Below are 22881 nucleotides of genomic sequence, written 5' to 3' on the forward strand. Positions count from 1 at the left end.
CACAACGACTGAGCCCACGTGCCACAACTACTGAAGCCTGCGTGCTGCGCCTAGAGCCCCTGTTCTGCAACAAGTGAAGCCGCTGCAAAGAAAAGCCCACACACCACAAGGAAGAGTAGCCCCTGCTCGCCGCAACTAGAGAAAGCCCATGCATAGCAATGAAGACCCAAAGCAGCCCTAAATAAATAAATTAAAAAAAAAAGAATTTCTAAAGCAAATATGGCACAAAGGAAGGCCTTGATAGAGCGAGGGTGCTCCATGGGTGTTTATCATAGTACCCTATGCTCTCCTGTATTTTGGGACTATTTCCTAAAAAACAAAATCTAATCAGCTGAATTTTCCAGGCCAAAATAAACCCATTTTCTTTTTGCCTTCTTTAATTTTAGAGTTCTAAATCTTGCTTAGTTGGGCACAATAGTATTATATTATGTTGAGAAACCTGGACCTGAACTAATAACAGAAACTTTAAAATTATTTCAAGCCTTAACCATAGATTTGCCAGATAGCTGTATCTTTGAAATCAACTGAAGTAAGGTATAGAATAGAGGATTCATAAGAGGCATTAACATAAAAAGTCACATCAATACTCTTATTTAATCAAATGTAATAGCAAAGACATCTGAGCTCTAAATTTAGAGTCCAGATTTTTCTTTTTTTTTTTTTGCAGTACGTGGGCCTCTCACTGTTGTGGCCTCTCCCATTGCGGAGCACAGGCTCCAGACGCGCAGGCTCAGCGGCCATGGCTCACGGGCCCAGCCGCCCCGCGGCATGTGGGATCTTCCCGGACCAGGGCACGAACCTTTGTCCCCTGCATTGGCAGGCGGACTCTCAACCACTGCGCCACCAGAGAAGCCCCTAGAGTCCAGATTTAAGAGAAAGGAAATGAAAGTGAATAGGGACAAAACAGTACAGACAATTCCACTGTAAAAGTTAAACAGGAAGATGTTCTTGAAAAGAATTAAAAATAGTAAGAATACCAGTTGAGATTTGACAAAACCAGGTGTGTCCAAAGTAGGCTAGGCTGGATTTCTAGCTCTATGTCCTTGAGCAATGGACTTTCTACACCAATTCCTGTGTCTAATCAATGTGTATATATTTTTGCATCTTATCTACCTCAGAGCTGTTAAGAGGATTAAATGAGACAATGCATGTTCAGGATATATAAAAACGTGATCTACAAAAGGGATAGGCATGAACACGGTCACATGAATTGCGTCACTGCACTGATGCCACATGTATCATCATCCTGACTCAGGTTTATTCTAGTCACCTCTGACCTCCTCATTCAGAGAACACCAAAGAGAGAAGAGAACAGAGAGAGAACCAACTCAGGCGTATAAAGATCTTCTCAGTCTTCCAGCTTTTGCAGCCAAGGTCCCTTTTGGTTGACATCGGGGGCTACTTCAGTCTTATCTTTCTTTAAATTAGGAAACACATGAAGATGTAAACGCCGGGGAGTAGAAACCCTTTCCTGGACTATGGCATAAACCAAGACCCGAAAAGCAGGGCTCTGCCCTGGCAGGAGGGCATGCCACTGGATGCCTGGGGGTTGCAGTCAGAGAAGCCCAGACTTGCATAAAGTGATAACACACATAGAGTTGCATGGCCTCGGGCAAGAAGCAAGCGCTAGAGAAGCAGTCATTACAGTCAACTTACAGCCAAACCACCAGAAGGCTTATGCCAGGGCCTCCCAGCATCTAGGCCTTGTTCCTCTTCCCGGGTTACTGTGCCATTGGTGGGATCTGGGCGGAGAAGCCACTCCGGCTCCTGGATTTTTAACCTCAGCCACTGCTAAATGGAAGCCTGCTCTAATACCAGCATGTTACTAATGGACACACAGACTCTAAATTCCCCAAATTCATTTTTTTTGTTTTTTGGCTGTACCACGTGGCTTGTGGGATCTCAGTTCCCCAACCAGGGATCAAACCCGGGCCCTTGGCAGTGAGGGTGTGGAGTCTTAACCACTGGACTGCCAGGGAATTCCCCCTATTTCAATTTTTTAATGCCCTTTCTCTATTTTCTTATTATTGTGTTTGTTTTATCTAGACAGTGTTTCTCAACCATGGCCGCACATTACAAACATCTGAGGACGTTTTACAAAATCCTGATGCCGTGGTCCCACCCGAGACCTAGAAGTTCTAATCAGAACTTCTAGGAGTAGCAGTCATCATATTAAAAACAAAAAACAAAAAAAACCCCACACATAGACACACACACACACACGCACACACACACACACACACACACACACACACACACACACACACACACACGATCCTTCCCAGATGGTTCCAGTGTGCAGCCTGGGTTGAGAACCACTATCCTGGAACGTGCAAATTGGTTTCAAAGTCTACTGAGTCAGATGAAAAGAGATGTTGCAACACTGGCCTTTTTCATATCCCAGGCTTTCAAAATTAAGGGATGAGTTGATGTAATTCAAACATGTCTCCCAGAGGCCAGGCTTGGGCTAGGTGCTAGGGATCCACATGGAGGTTAGGGATGGCAAAGGAGATGTGGATCCTACCCTCAAGGAGCTCACATACACCAGCTTCAGTGAGCAAAGAGGGGAAGGATTTATAATTTGCGCTATGGCTGAGTCACCCAATGAGAGGGCATTGTAGAACTTTACAAGGGGATTTTACTCTAATAAAATCAATGTCATCATCACTGGTTAATATTGTGCTGTTTACTCTGGCATTGAGTGCGGCACATGAAGTACGTCAGCTCACCGAAGCTTCGCAATAACCATGTGAGGTAGATATTCCTATTGTTTCCATTTGTTTCTTTATTCCACAAAAATTTGGAGGGTCCCACGAGCCAGACTCTGCTTAAGGCACTTGGGTAGTAACAAAACTGTTAGATCCCTGCCCTCAGGGAGCGTTCTGTGAGTGGGGGTGGGGAGGAAGGAAACAACAGACATAAAAGTCAATCACAGAGTATGTTAGAAATTGCTAAAAGCCAGGAGAAAAAGAAAAAGTAAGCAGGTAAGGTGTGTGCTTAGGTGCCGGGTTAACATCATTGAGAGAGGAAGTTTTGAGCAAAGACTTGAAATGAGGAAGTTAGGTACATTCTACAGATCTTTCTCGAATTATGATGGGGTTATGCCCCAATAAACCCACTGTAGGTTGAAAATGTCATAACTTGGAAATGCATTAAAATACACTTAATCTACCAAACACGAAAGCTGAGCTTCGCCTACCTTAAATGTGTTCAGAACACTTACATTAGCCTACAGTTGGGCAAAATCATTGAACACAAAGCCTCTTTTATACCAAAGTGCTGAATATCTCATGCAATTTACTGAATACGGTATTGAAAGTAAAAAACAAAAAGGTTGTAAGTGTATTGGTGTTTACCCTCGTGATGGCGTGCCAGACTGGAAGCTGCGGCTCACTGCCCGGGAAAAAATCAAAATTCAAAATCTGAAGTACAGTTTCTACCGAGCACGTCTTGCTTTCACACCATCGTACAGTCAGTCAAATCATGAGGTGAACCATCATAAGTCGGGGACCATCTGTATTCTGTTTAAAATTCCCCGAAGAATATATACATGGCTCAGCTGGCATGCAAACCCAGAGATGTTGGAAACCAGTCTATGCTCTTTACCTGCCTACTACCTGGTCTTCCAAGAAGTACCACAATACCTTATAAGAACTGATTTGCCTGCCCCATCCCCTTCGGCTCCCCGTCTGCCTTGTTTACTATGATACTTTTCTAATCCCACTGCCTGCTACACAGCAGGTACTCAATACATGTTTGAATTAAATTAAGCATTGTAAATTTTAACTATTAATTAATCTGAATTCATATCTGTTATGATTAAAGTATTTATTGTGTGTTTACTCCCTCCTGCCCATTCCCTAGGCAGAAGAAAACTTTCAGAAAATCCAGCAGAGGTGGGGTTGCTGGAGGCCAAGCCAGCGTATATTTTTGGATGCCCTGTTCATGTTCTATTGTGGAAGAAAGATGCCTCTGCTCTGTCAGGGTGAATAGGTCTCTTCTCTGAGCCAGGAGGACGGAGCAGGATGGGATTTTGGATAAATGTGAGACTCATATACAAACAAGGATGTTTCCAGGTAGAAGATTTCACAGCATGATAGGCCACAAAAATCTATGAAGTCAAATCAAGGATTTCAAGTAAGTTTTCTTAGGCCACATTCATTTGAGAAAAATCCGTAATGTTCTTATGTGAGAACCATCTTTTGAGGATTAGCTTACCTATTAAAGTGGTAGATATCCTGTATGTTTCCAAAAAGGGCTGATCTTTCTTCCGCCCCCAGAGGAAGTTTCATTTGGTCCCTGATGCACTCAAGGTAATCCTGTGGAATCAATGAGAAGAATGTCTTAAACACTCCTGTCCTTTTTCAAGTCGTCTTTAGTTATGCATGAGGAATCTCTCATATCCGTTACAAGTAATTATTATACTAACGTGCTCATTAACTCTACCGTGAGAAGGCAGAATCTCTCTTTTATTAATAATGAAATACTTCCCTACGTATAGAACAGGGAGTTTGAGCAAGGAGAAAGAGCGTATGTACATGGACATACCTACGCCCAAAATGTACTAGTGCTTCCCTAGATGCATAACATAATGACCACAGTTACTGATAGAGTCAGAGTTTTGGCATACAACATTGCCTGCTGTCTCCTTGACTGATTTATGTGATAAAAAGAGACTCTAAAATTCATACAGTGGGAAACCAGAAATAAAAATTCTGAAATTTGGGAATTCCCTGGCAGTCCAGTGGTTAGGATGCAGCGCTTTCATTGCCATGGCCCGGGTTCAATCCCTGGTCATGGAACTAAAATCCTACAAGCCATGTGGTATAGCAAAAAAAAAAAAAATTCTGAAATGTGCTACAGTTGTTTTAAACATAACCTTTTAAGTCAGAAAGCTATCAGCTGCTAAAGTCTAGAACTAAATTATCCTCAAATACCAGATTATTAAAAAAACTTTTTAAAATAAAATAAGCATGTCACTCACTTATACTATCCAATAGGCCATGTAAAGAAGCCACAGTCAGCTTGAAAGGATTTTATATATTTTAACATGGAAACAGCTCCCCATGGAGCTAACGTGGGCTCAGACCCACAGTGGGTTAAATGGACGTGGCTTAGAAGCTATTTGAACTGCTGAGAGAGGGGAAATCTGCTCTCCACGCTGTGTGCTGAGTCCATAGCTGAGTGTCCCCCTTCCCCCAGCCAGGCTTGAAAAGAGAACTCTGTAGGAGGCAAGAAAACAATAAAGAAAAAAGTGAAAACAGCTGAAATAACGTAAAATCAAAAATAAATACAGTTCTCCGCCCTGGGCTGAACAGTGCAGTATGGCTCTCCACCAAACGTCACCCAGGGATCTGCAGCACTGGGAAGTCACCCTGGGAAAAGTCAGCCAGACCGTGAAAATCCCAGCACTCAACCACATTCCGATGGCCAATCGCAAACACAATACTGTTTCAGCGCAACTAGTGAAACGAGAAGCTGAAATGTAAGAACCATCAGATAATTGTTGCTTTTGTCTTTTAATAAGCCACAGCCACCCTCTCATGCCCTTCATGTTCCTCAAATGAAAAACAGGCCAGGCTTCGTCAGGAACTGTCTCCGTAGCATGGTTCACAGACTGCGGCATATAACTTACCATTCTGGTTCTTTATTGCTAAAATCATGGTCATGCAGGAACCAATGTTCATAAGCCTTTTTATGTTTTAACAAGGTTGGTGGTAACATCTTTTCTTCTTCAGAAAGTGGTCATCTCAATAAGAAATTAGACTCCCAAGGTTTAAGTGTAATTGTCATTAAAAACCCACAAGAGCAAGACCCAGCCTCCTCACTTTTATGAGCGGAACCGTCATAAGGAGCTCATGGATCTGTATAGGCTGTAGAGATAACGCCCAAATAAGAAATGCTAAAGAAGGCTAGAATTGAAGAGTGCATTTTGAACAAGTATAAATCTAACTTAGGCTTCCTCAAAAAAAAAGAAAAAAGTATTCCTTGATAGTTTCATAAAATTACACGTGGCACAAAGAGATGGGCTAATATTTATCTGCATTGAATGCTTATATTTGATAGTTGTTTAATACTTTGATCAACATTTTAAAAGGACACGTCACATGCAAAATTAAGAAGGTAAAACAAAGGTTATAGATGAATACGAAATCGAAAAGTGAAACAGAAGGATATTGGCAGGCGTGATCCACACCGAACAGCAGTGAGAAGATTGGGACATAGATGACGCATACATTCCAGACTCACCTGGCCGGCCACAAGGGGGTTTAAGGAGAAAAGGAAGAATCCTTTTTCTCACTTCAAATGCAAAGCTGGTTCATTTTGCAGAAACCTGATACTAAATTCTTCATGTCATGGAAAGACTGAGTTAAGGGGGTTGAAGAATTTCATCTGGGGTGAGACACAAAGAACCATGGCCCACTTCCAACAGAGGATGGCCCATCTCCAAATGAGTTTCAAAACCCCAGAGTCCGTGGTAGAGGAACTAGATTTTAAACGCTGCTTGTTTTCTGAAATCGTTGAGAAAATAGATCGTTAGGAGTCCAGATTTTTGCAGGCCACTCTAGAAAACAGATCAAAGCCATATGGCCACAACGTGTTCCCCCTCTGATCATAACTAAGTCTTTTAAATATGATACTTTAACCCTAAACCAGTTACTGAAAACTACTGTAGCATGCACTGCATTAGCAGCTGTAATTATCTGAAGCCAAAATGAGAGGTTTGAAGCTCAGTGATAATAGTTCATTCTGTGCTCAAATGACAGAGGAAAGACACCAATGAAATTTATTAGAGCCTGTCACGCTGCTTTTTAATTTTATTGGCTTGATGTCAGCACCTATGGTTACCCTGCAGTTAACAATGAAAGATAAATTTAAAACTTTTGCGCCGAAAACAATTATTGTCCAAGAGGATCAAAGAATTCACTCAATTTTGAGAAGGGTAGGGAGGAGATACAAAAAACAGCGTTACACCATTTGAAAAAATTTTTACTATACTACTATAAATTTTACCTAAAGTATTTTTCTCATCAACACCTCCACCACTGTAAGATTTGTACACATGTGCCCTCTTTTCGATAACTTTTTCATTCCTGTGATGTCTGTTATTGAAAATATCCAAGTAAAGTTGAACTCGGTGCTATTTGAAGTATGATAAATGGACAGGAGCCAGTTTGCAAACTGTTACTGATCTACAAGACAGATAAGTGCAGAACTTGAGAGAAAGTATGTAGAAACTTTTATAGCATTTTGACAGAATGATATTTGTTGAATCTAATGATAAATTTGGGCTTGTATTTTGCATGTCTGATATCTTCTATTTTGTTTTTCTAGTAATTCATTTTTTGTGGTGTTTTACAAAAGCGTCAGTGTGTGGCCAATAGGAAAACACACACACACGCGTGCTTGTCCCTCATCACAGATAGTTTGAGAAGGTCTGGTCTAGACAACAGTCCAGCAGAGATGCTGGAGAAAGGATGCTTCCAGAACTGGGACAGAATTCAAACTCAATGCCCTCGGTAGCTCGCTTTATTTCTTTAAGATGCCCTGAACGAATTAAGCTAATACCCCCGTGCCTATCTCCCTTTTTTCCTCTAAAATAACGTTTAAAATTGTAATCTGTTTAACATGAAAATGAAGATAAACCACAAGAAGAGAAAAGATTTATTTAGATCGGTACTTAATACTTTTTCTACCCTATATCCTTCTTGAAGATACATTGTAGAAACAAAATGAAGAAAATGTCCTGTTCTTAAGTCCTCTTGCTCAGGTTTCAAAATTCTATCTCTTTGGCTTCCTTTTTTTGGTCTAGTTTTTGTGTTAGCACTTCCAAATTCTAAGCCCTTTGTTATAACTCCTGTGTAAGATTTTTGGTCTTTATTTTGGAGGATGCATCTTCTTTGGTTTCTCCAACTCATCCACCTTTACTAGAAAGTAATCATTTGTATATATAAAACCTGTCTCCAAATTTCATGTATTACATTGGGATGCTGTTGATACTACAATAACTTACATTTGTGTGTCAATTTACAGTTTAAAAAGCACATTAAAAAGCACATAAAAAGAGGAGCACATTCGCTCCTCTTTTTGAGGTCATAAGAATGCATGCCAAGTTCTGTTTTACAAGCTAGGAATTAAATAAAATGAATAAAACATGATCCCTTCCCCCAAGGAGTTCCCTGTGTAGTTGAAAGACAAGTATAAACAAATAAGTACAATACAGTGTTTAGGCAGCATGACTGATAAATATTCAGCACATGGAGAAGGCAGAGGAGGAAGTGGGCAATTCCAGGTCAGGGAGAAGTCTTCTAGAGAAGGTGATGGTGGAGTTGAATCTTTAAGGATGACCAGGGGTTAGAACAGAGAGAAACTAGAAGGAGACACAACACCCAGGAAGATTGAAAAGAGTAAAGGGGCACATGGTAACGAAATGCAGGGTGCAGTCAGGACACTAAAAGGAGCTGAGGGGCTTCCCTGGTGGTCCACTGGTTAAGACTCCACGCTTCCAGTGCAGGGGGCTTGGGTTTGATCCCTGGTCGGGGAACTAAGATCCCACATGCCACATGGCGTGGCCAATAAAATAAAACAAAATAAAATAAAATAAAAGGAGCTGAGATGGGCTGAGGAAGCAGGACATGCGCATGTACGCAGACCCTGGAGTGGGGCTGCAAAGTGAGAGAGGTTACAGTCAGAAGAGGATTGAGCACGGAGAACCTTCTGTGCTCTTAGGTGGAGGCAGCCACCGACAGATGCCATGAGACCAAAGATCATCCCAGCATCAGAAAATAGAACCTTAGCTGTAAAACTGCCAGTTTGGAGGCCAGTTAGACCCGGACAGCAGCGCAGGTAAGACCGGAGCCAGTCCTCCACAAGTTCCACAGACTGGAGCTGTATTTACTTAGATGTGGAGACCGGGAGAAAGGGGCCAGTCAAAGCAGACAGCTTTCAGGAGAAGGGAGTCTCTTCTCTCACCTTCAGCTCCGAGGAGGAAGGTGCTGCTCTCCCGGCTCTCAGCAAGGACACTGCCAGCGTCTCGTCTCCTTGTCCCGTTGGCTGCAGCTTGGAGAGAGCTGGGGGCTCCCTCCGGGGAGACGTCTCCACCAGCTTTCATCCTCCCGAGTTTCTTTCCCAGGTGGCTGGTGAGGGAAAGCTAACCCGCAGAGGCCTTGGCAGGGCGGTTCTCGGCCTTTCCAGCTGACTGAGACCTGCACTGGACTGCCTCACACCCACATCAAACGCTTGAAGACATCTCTGGGGGTTCATGGTAAAAAGGAGACAAGGCATATCTTTTGGCCTCGCGCATCCACACGGTAGGTCTTCATGTGGCTCAGGGTTGCTCATTCTGCTCTTGTTAGAGAAGCTTGGAGAAGAATTACGAGTTTCATTTTGCAGCTGTTGCCTTCTGCACAAAGGCTGCCCTTCAGGAGCATCAGAGGGACACGATGGGTACACAGTCACAGGGCCCTGCCCGCATCCCCACTCATGCACTTTCCCTCTGCGTCCCCGAGGGAACTGAAGAGATGAGGGTGGTGGTCTGCAGGTAAAGACAGCGCCTTGGTCTTGGACATGCGAAGATGAGGCGGACTGTGGGACACCCCCAAGGAGCGGTTTGCTGGGCACAGGATTTGGGAAGAAAAACTGAGTGGTCTGTTGAGAGAGCCCTTTGTGCAACTTTGGGCCCCATCTTATGCAGCAGTGACAGGAGCATGGGGCCCAAATGTCCTCGCACCTTCAGGGCCCAGGGGCACGTCCAGTCCTGGCCACAAGAAGGCGGTTTCAGGCTATCTCAGCGCTAGCAAACTGCAACCTCGGAGGGTCAGCAGGTCATGCCACCTCCAGAGAGTCTCCCATGTTGCAGTGAGAACACCAAAGATCCCTTGTGGAGGAGAGTAGCAAGGCAGATTGAGAGCCGCGAGGCCTCGGGCAGCACAGAACCCTGGCCCACACTGATGGGAGGTCATATCCCTAAGTGGGAGCACAGAGCCCGATGTGTGCTTCCCACCTTGTTCAGAAACAGTCTCAGGAAAACCCAGGGGATAATGGAGTCCCAAATCCAGTGACGAGAGAGAACTGCAGACTGATTTGGAAGTGGGGTAATAGATGGGCATATATTTTGAGACGTTGGGATGTAAAGGAAGGAGAGTGGTGGGGCAGCAACCGGAAGACATGGAGGATCAGGGAGGATCAATCGATCGATGTGTCCATCCATCCATGCATCTATCCATCCATCCATCTCTCCATGCATGCAACCACCCATCTATGCATGGAGAGCTGGCAATGGTGAACACAGAGGGAGACAGAAGGTGACTGTAAGAGCCAAGGTGAAGGGACGAGGCGAAAGGTGGAGGACAGGAAGATGAGCAACTCTCTTGGGAAGTCTGGGTGGAGAGCACTGTCTACGTGACCAAGCTGACACTGGTCAGCTTCATCTGATGCTGTAGGAAACAAAATTCTAACAAGTCAGAGCATATGAAATAAAAAGTTTCCTATTCCTTCTCAAGGGCCTTCCCTCTCTGCCACTTTCCAGAGGTAGCTCTGGTTGATGCGGTGTGCCAGATGTAGAGAACAAACTTATGGTTACCGTGGGGGGAAGAGGGGGTGAGATGAACTGGGAGATTGGGACTGACGTACATACACTACTATGTATAAAATAGATAACTAACGAGAACCTGCTGTATAGCGCAGGGAACTCTACTCAGTGCTCTGTGGTGACCTAAATGGGAAGGAAATCTAAAGAAGAGCGGGTATATGTATGTGTATAGCTGATTCACTTTGCTGCACGGCAGAAACTAACACAACATTGTAAAGCAACGATACTCCAAGAAAAATTAAAAAAAAATAACGATGCAGTGTGTATGCTTCTGGGTCAGGTTCTGGGACATAATTATATCTATAAAACATGAGATTTTATGCTCGATTCACAACTTTGTTTTTCCATTCAGTGTATGGAAATACACAGAACTCCTATACGTAAACATAGTTCTTTCGTCATAACGGCGACATTGTATCCCATTCAATAGCTTTATTATAATGTACCTCATTAATACAATAAAGATTTCGGCGGGGCGGGGGTGGGCACAGGCCTATGTGCTGGGAACTGTGGGAAGGGGCGCTCAGAAATGAGTAAGATAAGACCCCCAACCCTCTAGGTGCTCACAAGGCAGTAAGGGAGGAAGAAACAAATCACAGGATAGCAATTTAAGTGTTATTTACAAAGGGCTGTGAGAATATAGAAGAATCCATTTTCAAATGAAAGAAACTTTTTATCCTGCTTCCAAATAAACCACGAAACAGGGCTTACACTAAAATCTCCTGCTGTAGCCTGCACATAAAGCATCAGAAGTCTAGTCTTCATGTTAATCTCTTTTCTGCCTCTATTGACATCCATGGGGGAGGAAGATATAGCCAAAGAAATGAGACTGGGGGTCTCTGGCCACCCCATCAGGCTGGGAACAAAAGCTCTTATTGTGGGAACAATGCTGTCCCTGAGTCTATATAACGTAGCTCCCTCCACCCCCAACACGGAGAACTGTGCTGAAAATACAATATAGCATCAACAGGATGAACCTTTCTGCCAATACTGTTGCAGAGAATGGAGGAGGGCAAGAGAAAGAAGGGGGAAGGGGGGAAAGAGAAGAGAAAAAGAAGAGGAAAGAAATGAGGCAGGAAGAGAAACAGGGAAGAAAGCGTGAAAGGGAAGAAAAAAGAAAAGGAGAGAGACCCACCCACGCAAGCACAGGAATGAAACCCAAATTAATTTCAAGTTGAAAGCAGCTTCTGCTGCTGATATGATATCAGTTCTTATTCAGAGTTTTCTTAACCGATGGCATAGAGGCTGATCTTAATTGGCCATATATGGAAGTCAGTATTAATGCTCCGAGATGTTTGAGTAAAAGAATAATAAAAAACAGGGAGGTTTCAGCCTCATTTACCTTCTATAATAGTTTCAGTACCTAAGACATCAGTAAAAAATGCTGAGAATGGCCTTCTGGCTAAGCTGTGACAAATGACACTTGTGCCAGCTCAGTTCCCTCTATTGTTTCACTTCTTCCTCCTGAAAGAAGGAGGGGTAGGAGGTGCCCCCTGGGGAGGAGACGGGACAGCTGGACCTGGAAAGGGGGAGGGTCGGGTAGTTCGTCCCAGAAAGGGAAACTTGGGGGAGGGGGTGGGGGACAGGAGTTCTGTTAAAAACTGCAGTACTGAGTAGAAAGAGCAAACATCGGGGAATATTTGTTTGGTTTTCACCTAAAACTAAAAGCAGAAAATATTTATGAACCGGTAGTTAACAGTAATCTAATGATATAAGCAAGATATTAAGAAACAGGACTAGCATTCATATATTAAAGTCCTTAAAGTGACTAGTTGCCCATCTTTTACTACACTTCCGACAACCGTTATAAAAATCATTGTCTTTACTTCATATTGATATCAGGAGGAAGAATTTGATGCACATAAATAAATCTAAAAATGTTATAATAATTAAGAAGCTGGGTACAAATATAACACTGAAATGAATCTCTTCCATTACCCTTAGTTATAACAAATAGAAAAGTTCGTCTCTTTTGTAAGAACAGCAAAAAAACCTTAATTTTCTATTGCTTTGTTAAATTGCTTATTTAAATATTTATTTAAAAATTGTGCTTAGGGTTTTCAAATTACATCGACAATGTCCTCATATGCAAAAGCTCTTCTTAAAATAAGAGAGGTGGACACACACCCATGAAGAGGTGCTGCTGTATACTGAAATATCTTTCCATACTTATTTGAAACCTACCATTACTTTTTTCTCTGTACTCTTTAATCCGATCATCATTTCTAGCTACCAAAAAAGGAGGAAAGCATTTCTAGGATAATCTATGTGCTTACTGAATGTGAATAAATATAAAATATGTTTAAAATCTTCAAAATGGGCAACCAGAGCGTTTTCCAGGCTGCCTGCAGTAAAGCATGGCACCAGAGTCCTAGCGGGCGTTGACAAGATAGGGAAGGAAGTTTATTAACCACTCCCCTGAGCCCTTTTTTCTGACTCTTGTTAAGTTCTCCTCCTCACTGGGTTAACTTTACTTAGCATATACTCCGTTTTTACTTTCCAGGTCCTGAGCCAGGTAAGGAAGCAGACAGATACAATTAGATGTGGCTATAATCCTTCAGGAAGAAAAATGAAGAAAAGGCTGATGAGGTAGCAGAGGGATTATGTCCTGGCAAATCTTTAAGTACTGAAAATAAGAAACCGATTCATCTCGAGACTTCCCTGGTGGTCCAGTGGCTAAGACTCCACGCTCCCAATGCAGGGGACCCAGATTCGATCCCTGGTCAGGGAACTAGATCCCACGTGCTGCAACTAAGAGTTCGCAGGCCGCAACTGAAGATCCCACGTGCCATAACTAAGACCTGAGGCAGCCAAATAAATAAATAAATATTAAAAAAAAAAGAAAGAAAGAAACTGATTCATCTTAATTATAATCTCCACACTGCTGGTGTAATTTGAAACACGGTAATTATGAAAAATTAAATAAAGCCCAAGGGCTTTTGTATATGGGAAAGAAAATAAAAGATCAGTAAAATAAATTTACATTATTAGATCACCTGAGGTTTAACTCCTCCTCACTGCTATTTACTACTACTACTATTATTATCATTATCATTATTGTTATTACTGTTATTATAAGGTTTGGTGATAGGTACTGAGCTCACTACTTTACATGCATCACTCACTTAATCTTCACAGCAACGCCAGGAGGTGAGTCCCATTGTTAATCCCATTTTATTGGAAGCTTAGAAATGTTCAATTGCTCCCCAAGGTCACACAGGGTGTGCATGACTTACTTGCATTCAAACCAGGACCAGCTGTCTATAGCTTGGCCGTCCAAACCCTGTACCACTGCTTCAAAGGTTTTAGTCCTTAATACAGACAGTATCTTCAGACAGTAGAGGTCTGCTGCTGACTTTGGGACGAAATGTGGTTTTTATTAGGTATGAGTTAGGAACCTACCATACCTCACCTGAGGACTCTCAATTCTAGAGCATCAGACATCTGGAAATAAGGACCAAATAATGGCCCATTAAAACAGATACAGTCAGTGTTGCCACATACACATGACCAGTTAGTGTATGCTTGACCTAACGATGAATGGGACAGTAATTAACTATATGACTTATTTAATGAGTTGGAATACTTTCTAGTCTCTTATTGAGACAGGAACTGTGATATAGGTAACTCTCATAGCAATTGGTCTATATACAGTAGGTGCAATTTATGCTAATTTACTTGGGACCCTGAAACATATAAACGTTTCAACCAGGCCCCCAAGGCAGGGGCTACCTGGACAACGTTAAATAGAAAGAGGAAAAAGCTGAAAGACATCATTCGACTTCCCATCTACTGAGTCACACACATTGATGATGACCCTCAAGGTCAAGCTATTCTACTTGGAAATTGCAATACAACGAGGCTGGATATATTAAAAGCAAGAACCTACACAGGGACTGATCTCTTTATGGGCAGTTTTTCAAGGAGCATGAATGTGATTATCCTCTGGCGGCATTAGGTAATCCATTTCCCTATGGAAATGCATAGGGGAAATGGTTCCGTTCATTGTATCGAAAACAATGAGCAGCCCTAAGGACATATCTTATTGCTTCTCTGGCTATACTGCTGTTGATCTCATTACAGCACAGTCTTAACCAGAAGTTATTTATTGACATAGGAACAGCCATGGGCTTGGGAACCTCCAGGGGAGTGGGAAGAAGCTCTATGCAGAGGGTAAAATAGGGTGCAGGTGGGCCAGCATGACGGGCCACTCCCCAGACACTTGACTTTCTTTAAGAGCACTGGGTCTCTTGAATGGGGTAAATTCAAAGATTTCCTTTTGTTATATTGGAGGCCTGGTTCCAATTCCAAGGCCCACGGAGTAAAATGTGTGATTTCGGGAAAACTATTTTTTCTCCTCTTTTAAATCAAAAGCACAATGTCTATGGGCACCTTATTACTTAGAACTGAAAGAGAGAGAGAGGAAGGGAGGGAGGGGGGAGAAAGGGAGAGAGGGAGAGAGGGAGAGAGGGGGAGAGGGAGGGAGGGAGGGAGAGGGAGAGGGAGAGGGAGAGGGAGAGGGAGAGGGAGAGGGAGAGGGAGAGGGAGAGAGAGAGAGAGAGAGAGAGAGAGAGAGAGAGAGAGAGAGAGAGAGAGAGAGATGGACCTCATAGGATGAGGTTTCCATAAATGATTTTTCGAGAGCCTGTGTAGGATGAATTTCTACAGCAGTAGTTTTACAGTCTCAACAGAAGGACATGACTTGCCTTTTCTTGTAATTGATGAAGTTTCCATCTGCTGCAGATCTGCTTTCCCAGGACAGCAGATTTATCTGAGGACAGAGCATGGCACTAGGGACAGGACAGAGATTCCTCCCGAAGGCCTTGGCTCCAGATGCTGTGTGGTGGGAAATCCACCAGCCGCCTAGGCAGGCAGCCTGGGTCTGAGAGCCGGCCCTTCGGTGGGTTACTGGCCTTGCTGAGACTCACTGCTTCAGCTGTTCAGTAGAGATAATACAACTACCCACCCGATCAGTATTCTGGGGGTTAAACAACAACGTTCCTTTAAGGCGCCCGGCACGGGTGCCCAGCACACGTTGGCTGGTAGCAGCGGCTGCTGTGTGGCCTTCTGCGTCCCGGGTTCCTCCTCCGTAGAACGGGGAGATAGCCAGATTGGAACTTCTTTTGGTTCAAAAGCAAGTTAACTCTACCTGCACACTGACAAATTATACTAAAAAGCTCTCCGACCACCCTTTTCTGCCCACGGGTGGTAAGAGTGCCAAAGGAAGGCTCAGTCCTTGAGCGGCATTGCAGGGAGGGAGTGTGAAGATCGTTAGGGGAGACACATGCACTCAACGTCCCCAAGACACTCGAAAGTCTCCCAGACCCCGGCCCTCTCACCTGCTCTGTCCACCTGGACCAGAAATCCTGCCTCTCCCACCTGTAGCTCTTGTGAAACTGAGTCTCCTCTCCCTCACCGCTGCCTTGGTCTCCTTGCTCATGTCCACTGGGGACTACTGCAAGGACATCCTACCTAATCCCTCTACGGTGGCTCCCACCCCCTCCAGCTTTTCCGAATGAATCCCGGGTGATCCTTCTCGAGCTCAGATGTGATGTTCTGCCTCCTGCATAAAATCCTTCAATGACTTCCCACAGCCGTGGGTGGCGGCACAGAGGGAGGGCCCTCAACGCTTGCACCCCTGCCTAGGCTCATCTTTTATCACTTTCTTGTTCCCTCTCCACCATCACCACCCCCAGAACACAGGCACTCGCTTCTTGTAGCTTTGGGAATGTCCCCTGTTCTCTCATGGGTCACTGTCTTTGCATATTCTGTTCTTACTGCCAAGACTGGCCCTCCTGCTGCCCTAACCTGGCTAACGCCTCCTTCACGATTCTTCCAGGGATCTTCCTCTGATCCTTCCCACCCAGTCTGGGTCAGGTGCTCCCCTGAGCATTTACACTTATAATTCCATGATAAAGGAAGCCAGAGGAATCAACATCCAGTGTTGGTGTTCTAAAAAAATTTTTGTAGCTCCTCTCTCACAAAACTGATGTCGACAATGACGAGGAGTTCTGTCGTAGCTCTCCCAGCACTGAATGTTTGCAGAGTGAATTCCTGTGAACTTGATCCATCTGCTAAGTGGGTGAAGCAGAGCCCGGAAGGCAAGGGTTAACAGAGTCCCTGGCAGATCTCTCAAGCTTTCTAAGTGGCAAAAAAGTTGTATTGAATCGTAACCCAACCCAGTGTTCCTCTTTTGCTCCCTCCCCTCCCGTCCCCTCGGTCTCACGGACAGCCTTTAAACAACACAGCCTCTCAAAGATGACAAAAGTTCCTAAACTCTGCGTTCCTTTTTAACTCTCTTCCCACCCACCTAACTCCCGCCTTTGCACAAGAAAAGAAACGCTTCCCCAATCAAAAGTAGATTAACTCTCACCCTTTTCTCTACATGTATTTGCATTGGGAACACCATATACAAGGCCGTAAACAGTCCCCGGGGTTGAGTGATTTATCCACTGCTTTAGGGAAAACGGGACAGAAGAGCACTCTTCAGCCATTCCGTGTTGACTGTTGTCTGCTGCAGTGGCGGGAGTGGCCGTCTTCTCCTGACCCCTCTCCCACTTAAAGGTTAACAACTTAACTTTAAGCCCCATGATAAAACTGAAGGGACACTTGTAACGTTTCTTGTTGGTCCAAAGAGAAAAAAAGGCTTGTTTCAGAAGAAAAAATATATATATATTTGTATATGTATAGCTGATTCACTTTGTTATACAGCAGAAACGAACACACCATTGTAAAGCAATTACACTCCAATAAAGATGTTTAAAAAAAAAAAAGAAAATATTTTAAAGCGCAGTTTAAAGGAATGGCTCACCCTGCCTCCTCCAAGCACGTCTGCACCCCCGCCCCCGAGGTCCTTTAAGCGGCATTCAGAGAAAACAGGAATAATTTTGCCTCAATGTGATTTTGCCATTTGAAACCAGAGACTTAGGCTGCAGCTTCTCTCTGGTTTTTATGTGACCTATTTTGCGGTGTGTGCGTGCGTGCGTGCGTGTGTGTGTGTGCGCGCGCGCGCGTGCGTGTGTGTGTCAATGATTCAAGCACAAGAATCATTAGGGACTCTTTTATGTTAGTTTAACAAAACAAAAACATTCAGAACAAGCATTCCATTTTGCTTCGGGTTGGACAGATGCTTGTAATTTCTCATCATGCCTTTATTATTTTCATACCACCCCCTTCTTACAGAGTAAGGATGAGTCTCACTTTTTATAAAGGGTCACCTCACTTTTGTTAAGGGATGAGTTATTGTATAAGAATTTTCTCTAAGTATTAAAAGTTAATTATAATTAATGAAATTCTGACACATGCTACAACATGGATGAACCTTGGAAACATTATGCTAAGTGAAAGAAGCCAGACACAGAAGGACAGCTATTGTTTGATTCTAGCAAATTCACAGACAGAAAGTAGACTGGAGATTGCCAGGGACTGGGGAAGGGAGCATGGGGAGTTATTGTTTAATGGGTACAGAGTTTCTGTTTGGGATGGTAAAGAACGTTCTAGAAACGGATAGAGGTGATGGTTGCACAACACTGTGTATGTGCTGATTGCCACTGAATTGTACACTTGAAAATGGCAAATTTTATGTTATGTATATTTTACAACAGTGAAAAACATTTAAAAAGTCAAAACAGAAACAGACTCACAGACATAGAAACAAGTTTATAGTTACCAAAGGAGAAAGCGGGAGCTGGGGGGAGGGATAAATTAGGAGGTTGGGATTAACATATACACACTATTATATATAAAATAAACAACAAGGTTCTACTATACAGCACGGGGAACTATATTCAACATCTTGTAACAGCCTATAATGGAAAAGAATCCGAAAAAGAATATATTTATATCTGAATCACTTAGCTGTCCATCTGAAACTGAACACAATATTGTAAACCAACTACACTTCAATAAAGTCAGTTATCATAATTAAAAAATCACTTTGTATATGAAGACCAGGCATCAGGCAACATATTTTAGATGTATACTAAACATAATAAAAACTGTTCTCGCTAGTCAGGCTCATCAGTAAGGACTCAGGTTATGCTCTGGGGCATAATTCACAAGTGAAATTCACCAAGGTGAGAAGGTGCGTTTGCATCCACTCTAAATAGCTTTACCTTAATTCATTTTCTTTTTTTTTTTTTTTACATCTTTATTGGAGTATAATTGCTTTACAATGGTGTGTTAGTTTCTGCTTTATAACAAAGTGAATCAGTTATACATATACATATCTTCCCATATCTCTTTCCTCTTGTGTCTCCCTCCCTCCCACCCTCCCTATCCCACCCCTCTAGGTGGTCACAAAGCACCGAGCTGATCTCCCTGTGCTATGCGGGCTGCTTCCCCTTAATTCATTTTCTAAGGAGTTCTTCCTCTGGTTCCTTGGTGTCATCACAACCACTTCCTCCTGCTCCCTCCCTCCCCTTGCTGTGGGCTAGGAAACCAAATAATTAAACTTATTTTATTAATTAATTTATTTTTTGGCCATGCGGCGTGGCTTGCGGGATCTTAGTTCCCCCACCAGGGATTGAACTGGGTCCTCAGCACTGAAAGCTCGGAGTCCTAACCACTGGATGGATCACCAGGGAATTCCCTAATTAAGCTTATTTTAAACATGTAGAGTAAATAGGCTCTTCGTGAGAGCCTGGGGCCTCTCTTTGGGTAAAGACACAGGATTTACTGTTTGGCATCTGAAATATCTATTTTGGCTGCTCAAAGGGCTCACTTATTTCCTCGTTGCATTCTTGAGAGCTGAGACTGGAGGAGATGAGATCTCTAGTCATCTTTAGATTCTGGCTTCTTGAATTAGACTCATTTACAGAGGGTGAAGCTGAGGTTAGCCTGGCTGGTTGTCCATGGCACACAGCTGACTGTCAGCGTGGGACTGGAGCCCAGACCAGTGCTCTGCCCGTTAAATCCAATCTCAGTTTAGCTCAGCTCAAGTCAAAATTCTGGAAATAATTTCATTCCGCCATTGCATCCCTGGCAGCCCTGTACGATATTAGAAATAAATTCCAACTACATGTAAGTATATCAGATAAACTAACAAAATCAAAACAATATATATCCTTCTTAAACTGCAAAGTTAAAATAATTTTCTGAAATAATACCTTAACGTAGATTAGCAAGAACAATATTATGATACTTTCAAATGTACCAGAAGTTACTGGCCTTTCCAAATAATACTAAGTGTATTAATAATAATGATCATATTGATAATCATTCTCACTTGAGGGCTTACTACATGCCTAGCACGGTGCTAGCATTTTGCATGGATAGTCTTATTTTCACAACAATCCTCTTATTCCCATTTTACAGGTAAAAACACTGAAACTTAGAAAAGTTTAGTAGCTTATCCAAGATCACAGAGAAGAATGGCAGAGTCAGGATTTGGATTCAGTTCTTGCAGATTCTAGCTTTTCTTCGTTTTCACCATTTCATCACAGGGGATGGGGTGGGTGGGGTAATTCGTGCTGCCTTTAAATGGACAGCGGACCTCAATGTTGATTGCTTATTGGAATATGGAGAGCTTTAAGAAAAAGCGATGTCACCCTGGGAGATTCAGATTTCATTAGTCCAGGCTACACCTGAGGGGCAGGAGTTGTAAAGGCTCCCCAGGTGATACTGGAGTGCAGCCTCTGCTTCAGAAAAATCCTGTTTTTAGCTGCTCTTCCTAACCAGATTTCCTAGGTGACAGCTTTTAATTGCTCAAATAATAACCCCTTGATCCTGTCTGTGAGAGCTTATTATCCTTGATATGAACCTAGCTGATGACCAGTTAATAGTGTGTTCTCATACGGGATCTTTATGTTGCTTTACTTTGTCCTATCTTCGAAGCAGGAATTTTATTCTAGTGGATTTTCTTGCCAAAAGTAATACCTAGAACATTCTAGATAATTTTGAATATGAAGTAAATTTATACAATGTATCAGTAACCTTCTTTACCTTCTTCCTTTCAAATAGGACCTGGAACTTTAGAACCAGCTCCTACTTCAGAACAGGAGTTGGCAAGAAGGGGTCCTAGAGTATCAATTTATCTGTTAATTATTACAAATGGGCTAGCCCAGACTCTCTGGTCTTGCAGGAGACAATTTCTCATCCTCAAAAAGCTACCTATATACATGCTAGGGGAAAAAAGGTAAGGCCACAGTTTAGACGTGTCCCAAGAAGTTGCTCAGGAAGCGACCCTAATTGTTCCCACTTCCCCTCTACACCACTGCTCTGGTTTTGTCTAAACTACGTGGTGGTTGGATGTAGAAGTGACAAGCTCTGTCCTTCACACGTATCCATGTCAATTTCATTCTTGTCAATGGCTGAGATGTAGAAAACTGGGCAGTAAATGTAATGTGTTTCCAGAACATTTCATTAACAAGTATGTATGAGAACCCTCCTTAATTGGTACCTAAGGGAAACTCAATAAATGCTTCTTGTATTTTTCTAGTTGTTTCTAACTGAAATGGATACAGTCCCGGCACTGCCAATACTTAGCTGCAGGGTCTGGACTTGAACAGTTTTTAGCTGTTGAGAGTTTCCGCTGTGCCAGGTCCGTGCAAAGCATTGTAAGGCATTACCTTGTTCATCCTCACAACATCCTATGAGGTACGCAATACCTTTCATTTTAAGAAGAAGAAACTGAAGATTACAGAAGTTAAATAATTGTTCAAGATTACAGGTAGTAGGTGACAGAACTGAGATTTGCATCCAGTTGGAGAAATCACTTGGTTCTCTGGATCTCCATTTCCTCACCTATAAAGATGATTGGATAGAACTTGATAGTTCATTCAGCAAATATTTACTGATAGCCTATTAAGTGTCAAAGGCAGTGCTGATTGCCAGGAATAGAAAACTTACCAACACACCTTACCCTTTCAGAACCTATGGTCAGCTAGACTTCCCTGAGTCATTTTCCAGTTGTAAAACTTTGTGTGATTCTACTGAATCAAAAATTCTGCGCTATTTGAAGCAATCTAAGCATCCAACAGATGACTGGAGAAACAAAATGTGATACATGCATACGACGGAATATTATTCAACCTTAAGAAGGAAGAAAATTCTGACCTGTGCTATGACATGGATGAAACTTGAAGACATTATGCTGAGTGAAATGGTCACAAAAGAACAAGTACTGTATGATTCCACTTAAGGGAGGTATCAAAAGTAGTCAGATTCATAGAAGCAGAGAGTAAAATGGTGTTTATCAGCAGCTGGAAGGAGGGAGGGGAGAATGGGGAGTTACTGGTTAACAGGTACAGAGTTTCAAGATGAAAAGAATTCTAGGGATTGCTTGCATAACACTGTGAACGTACTTGATGCCTCTAAACTGTACATTTAAAAATGGTTAAGTCAGTAAATTTTATGTTATGTGTATTCTACCACAATTTTTTTTTTTTTTTTTTTTTTTTTTGCGGTACGCGGGCCTCTCACTGTTGTGGCCTCTCCCGTTGCGGAGCACAGGCTCCGGACGCGCAGGCTCAGCGGCCATGGCTCACGGGCCCAGCCGCTCCGCGGCATGTGGGATCTTCCCGGACCGGGGCACGAACCCGTGTCCCCTGCATCGGCAGGCGGACTCTCAACCACTGCGCCACCAGGGAAGCCCTACCACAATTTTTAAAAATGAAAAAAGGATTGCCTGAGGCTGAGGAAAGAAGAGTTAGTGTTTAATGGGTGTGCAGTTTCAATCTGGGGTGACAGAAAATTTCTGGAGATGGAAGGTGGTGATGGTTATGTAGTTCAATGTACAACAGTGTCAATGTACTTAATGTCATTGAATTGTACACTTAAAATGGTTAAAATAATAAATGTCATGTATATTTTACCAGTTTTCAAAAGATATAAAACATTCCATGTGAGCTGCTGTATTGAACAGTGCTATCCCCCTTAAGTGGCAGAGTAGTCTTGGTGGGCAGAGGAGAAACTGAAAACATGAATGATCAGAAAACAGGTTACTAAACTATGGAGGCTGACAAGTCCCACATCAGCCCAATCTACCTCTTCCTTTCCTAGGTGTTACAGAGCAGGGTTGCTTCCACACCAACTTGCTCTAGGCTTGTCAAATGACCTGGGTAGATTCTTTGATGTGATTAGTTTCACAAGGTGTAAGCAACATGTTTTCTTTGGAAGAAACTTCCAACCATGGGAAACTACTCCCAGCTGAAGGTTGGTTTGTTTTGAACACAATTTCCTGAATTCCATATTTTCTATCCACTCAGTATAACTGAATACTCAAGATGGCACACACCCAAAAGGCAGCATAATTCTACCCCAACTGAACATGACCTGTTTTAGCAAATCTT

At 42.9% G+C, this 22881-nt stretch overlaps 1 protein-coding gene across 1 annotated transcript in view; it reads right to left on the reverse strand.

Moving 5' to 3' along the window:
* The window catches only part of PLEKHG1 (pleckstrin homology and RhoGEF domain containing G1), a 157633-nt gene that overhangs the window by 55261 nt on the left and 79491 nt on the right, over positions 1-22881 (reverse strand). The window contains exon 3 of the mRNA XM_060029789.1: positions 4219-4319. Coding sequence (XP_059885772.1) covers positions 4219-4319 — 101 coding nt within the window. The remainder of the gene's footprint in view (positions 1-4218; positions 4320-22881) is intronic.

The sequence above is a fragment of the Delphinus delphis genome, chromosome 14 (genome assembly GCF_949987515.2).
Source record: "Delphinus delphis chromosome 14, mDelDel1.2, whole genome shotgun sequence".
Taxonomy (NCBI): domain Eukaryota; kingdom Metazoa; phylum Chordata; class Mammalia; order Artiodactyla; family Delphinidae; genus Delphinus; species Delphinus delphis.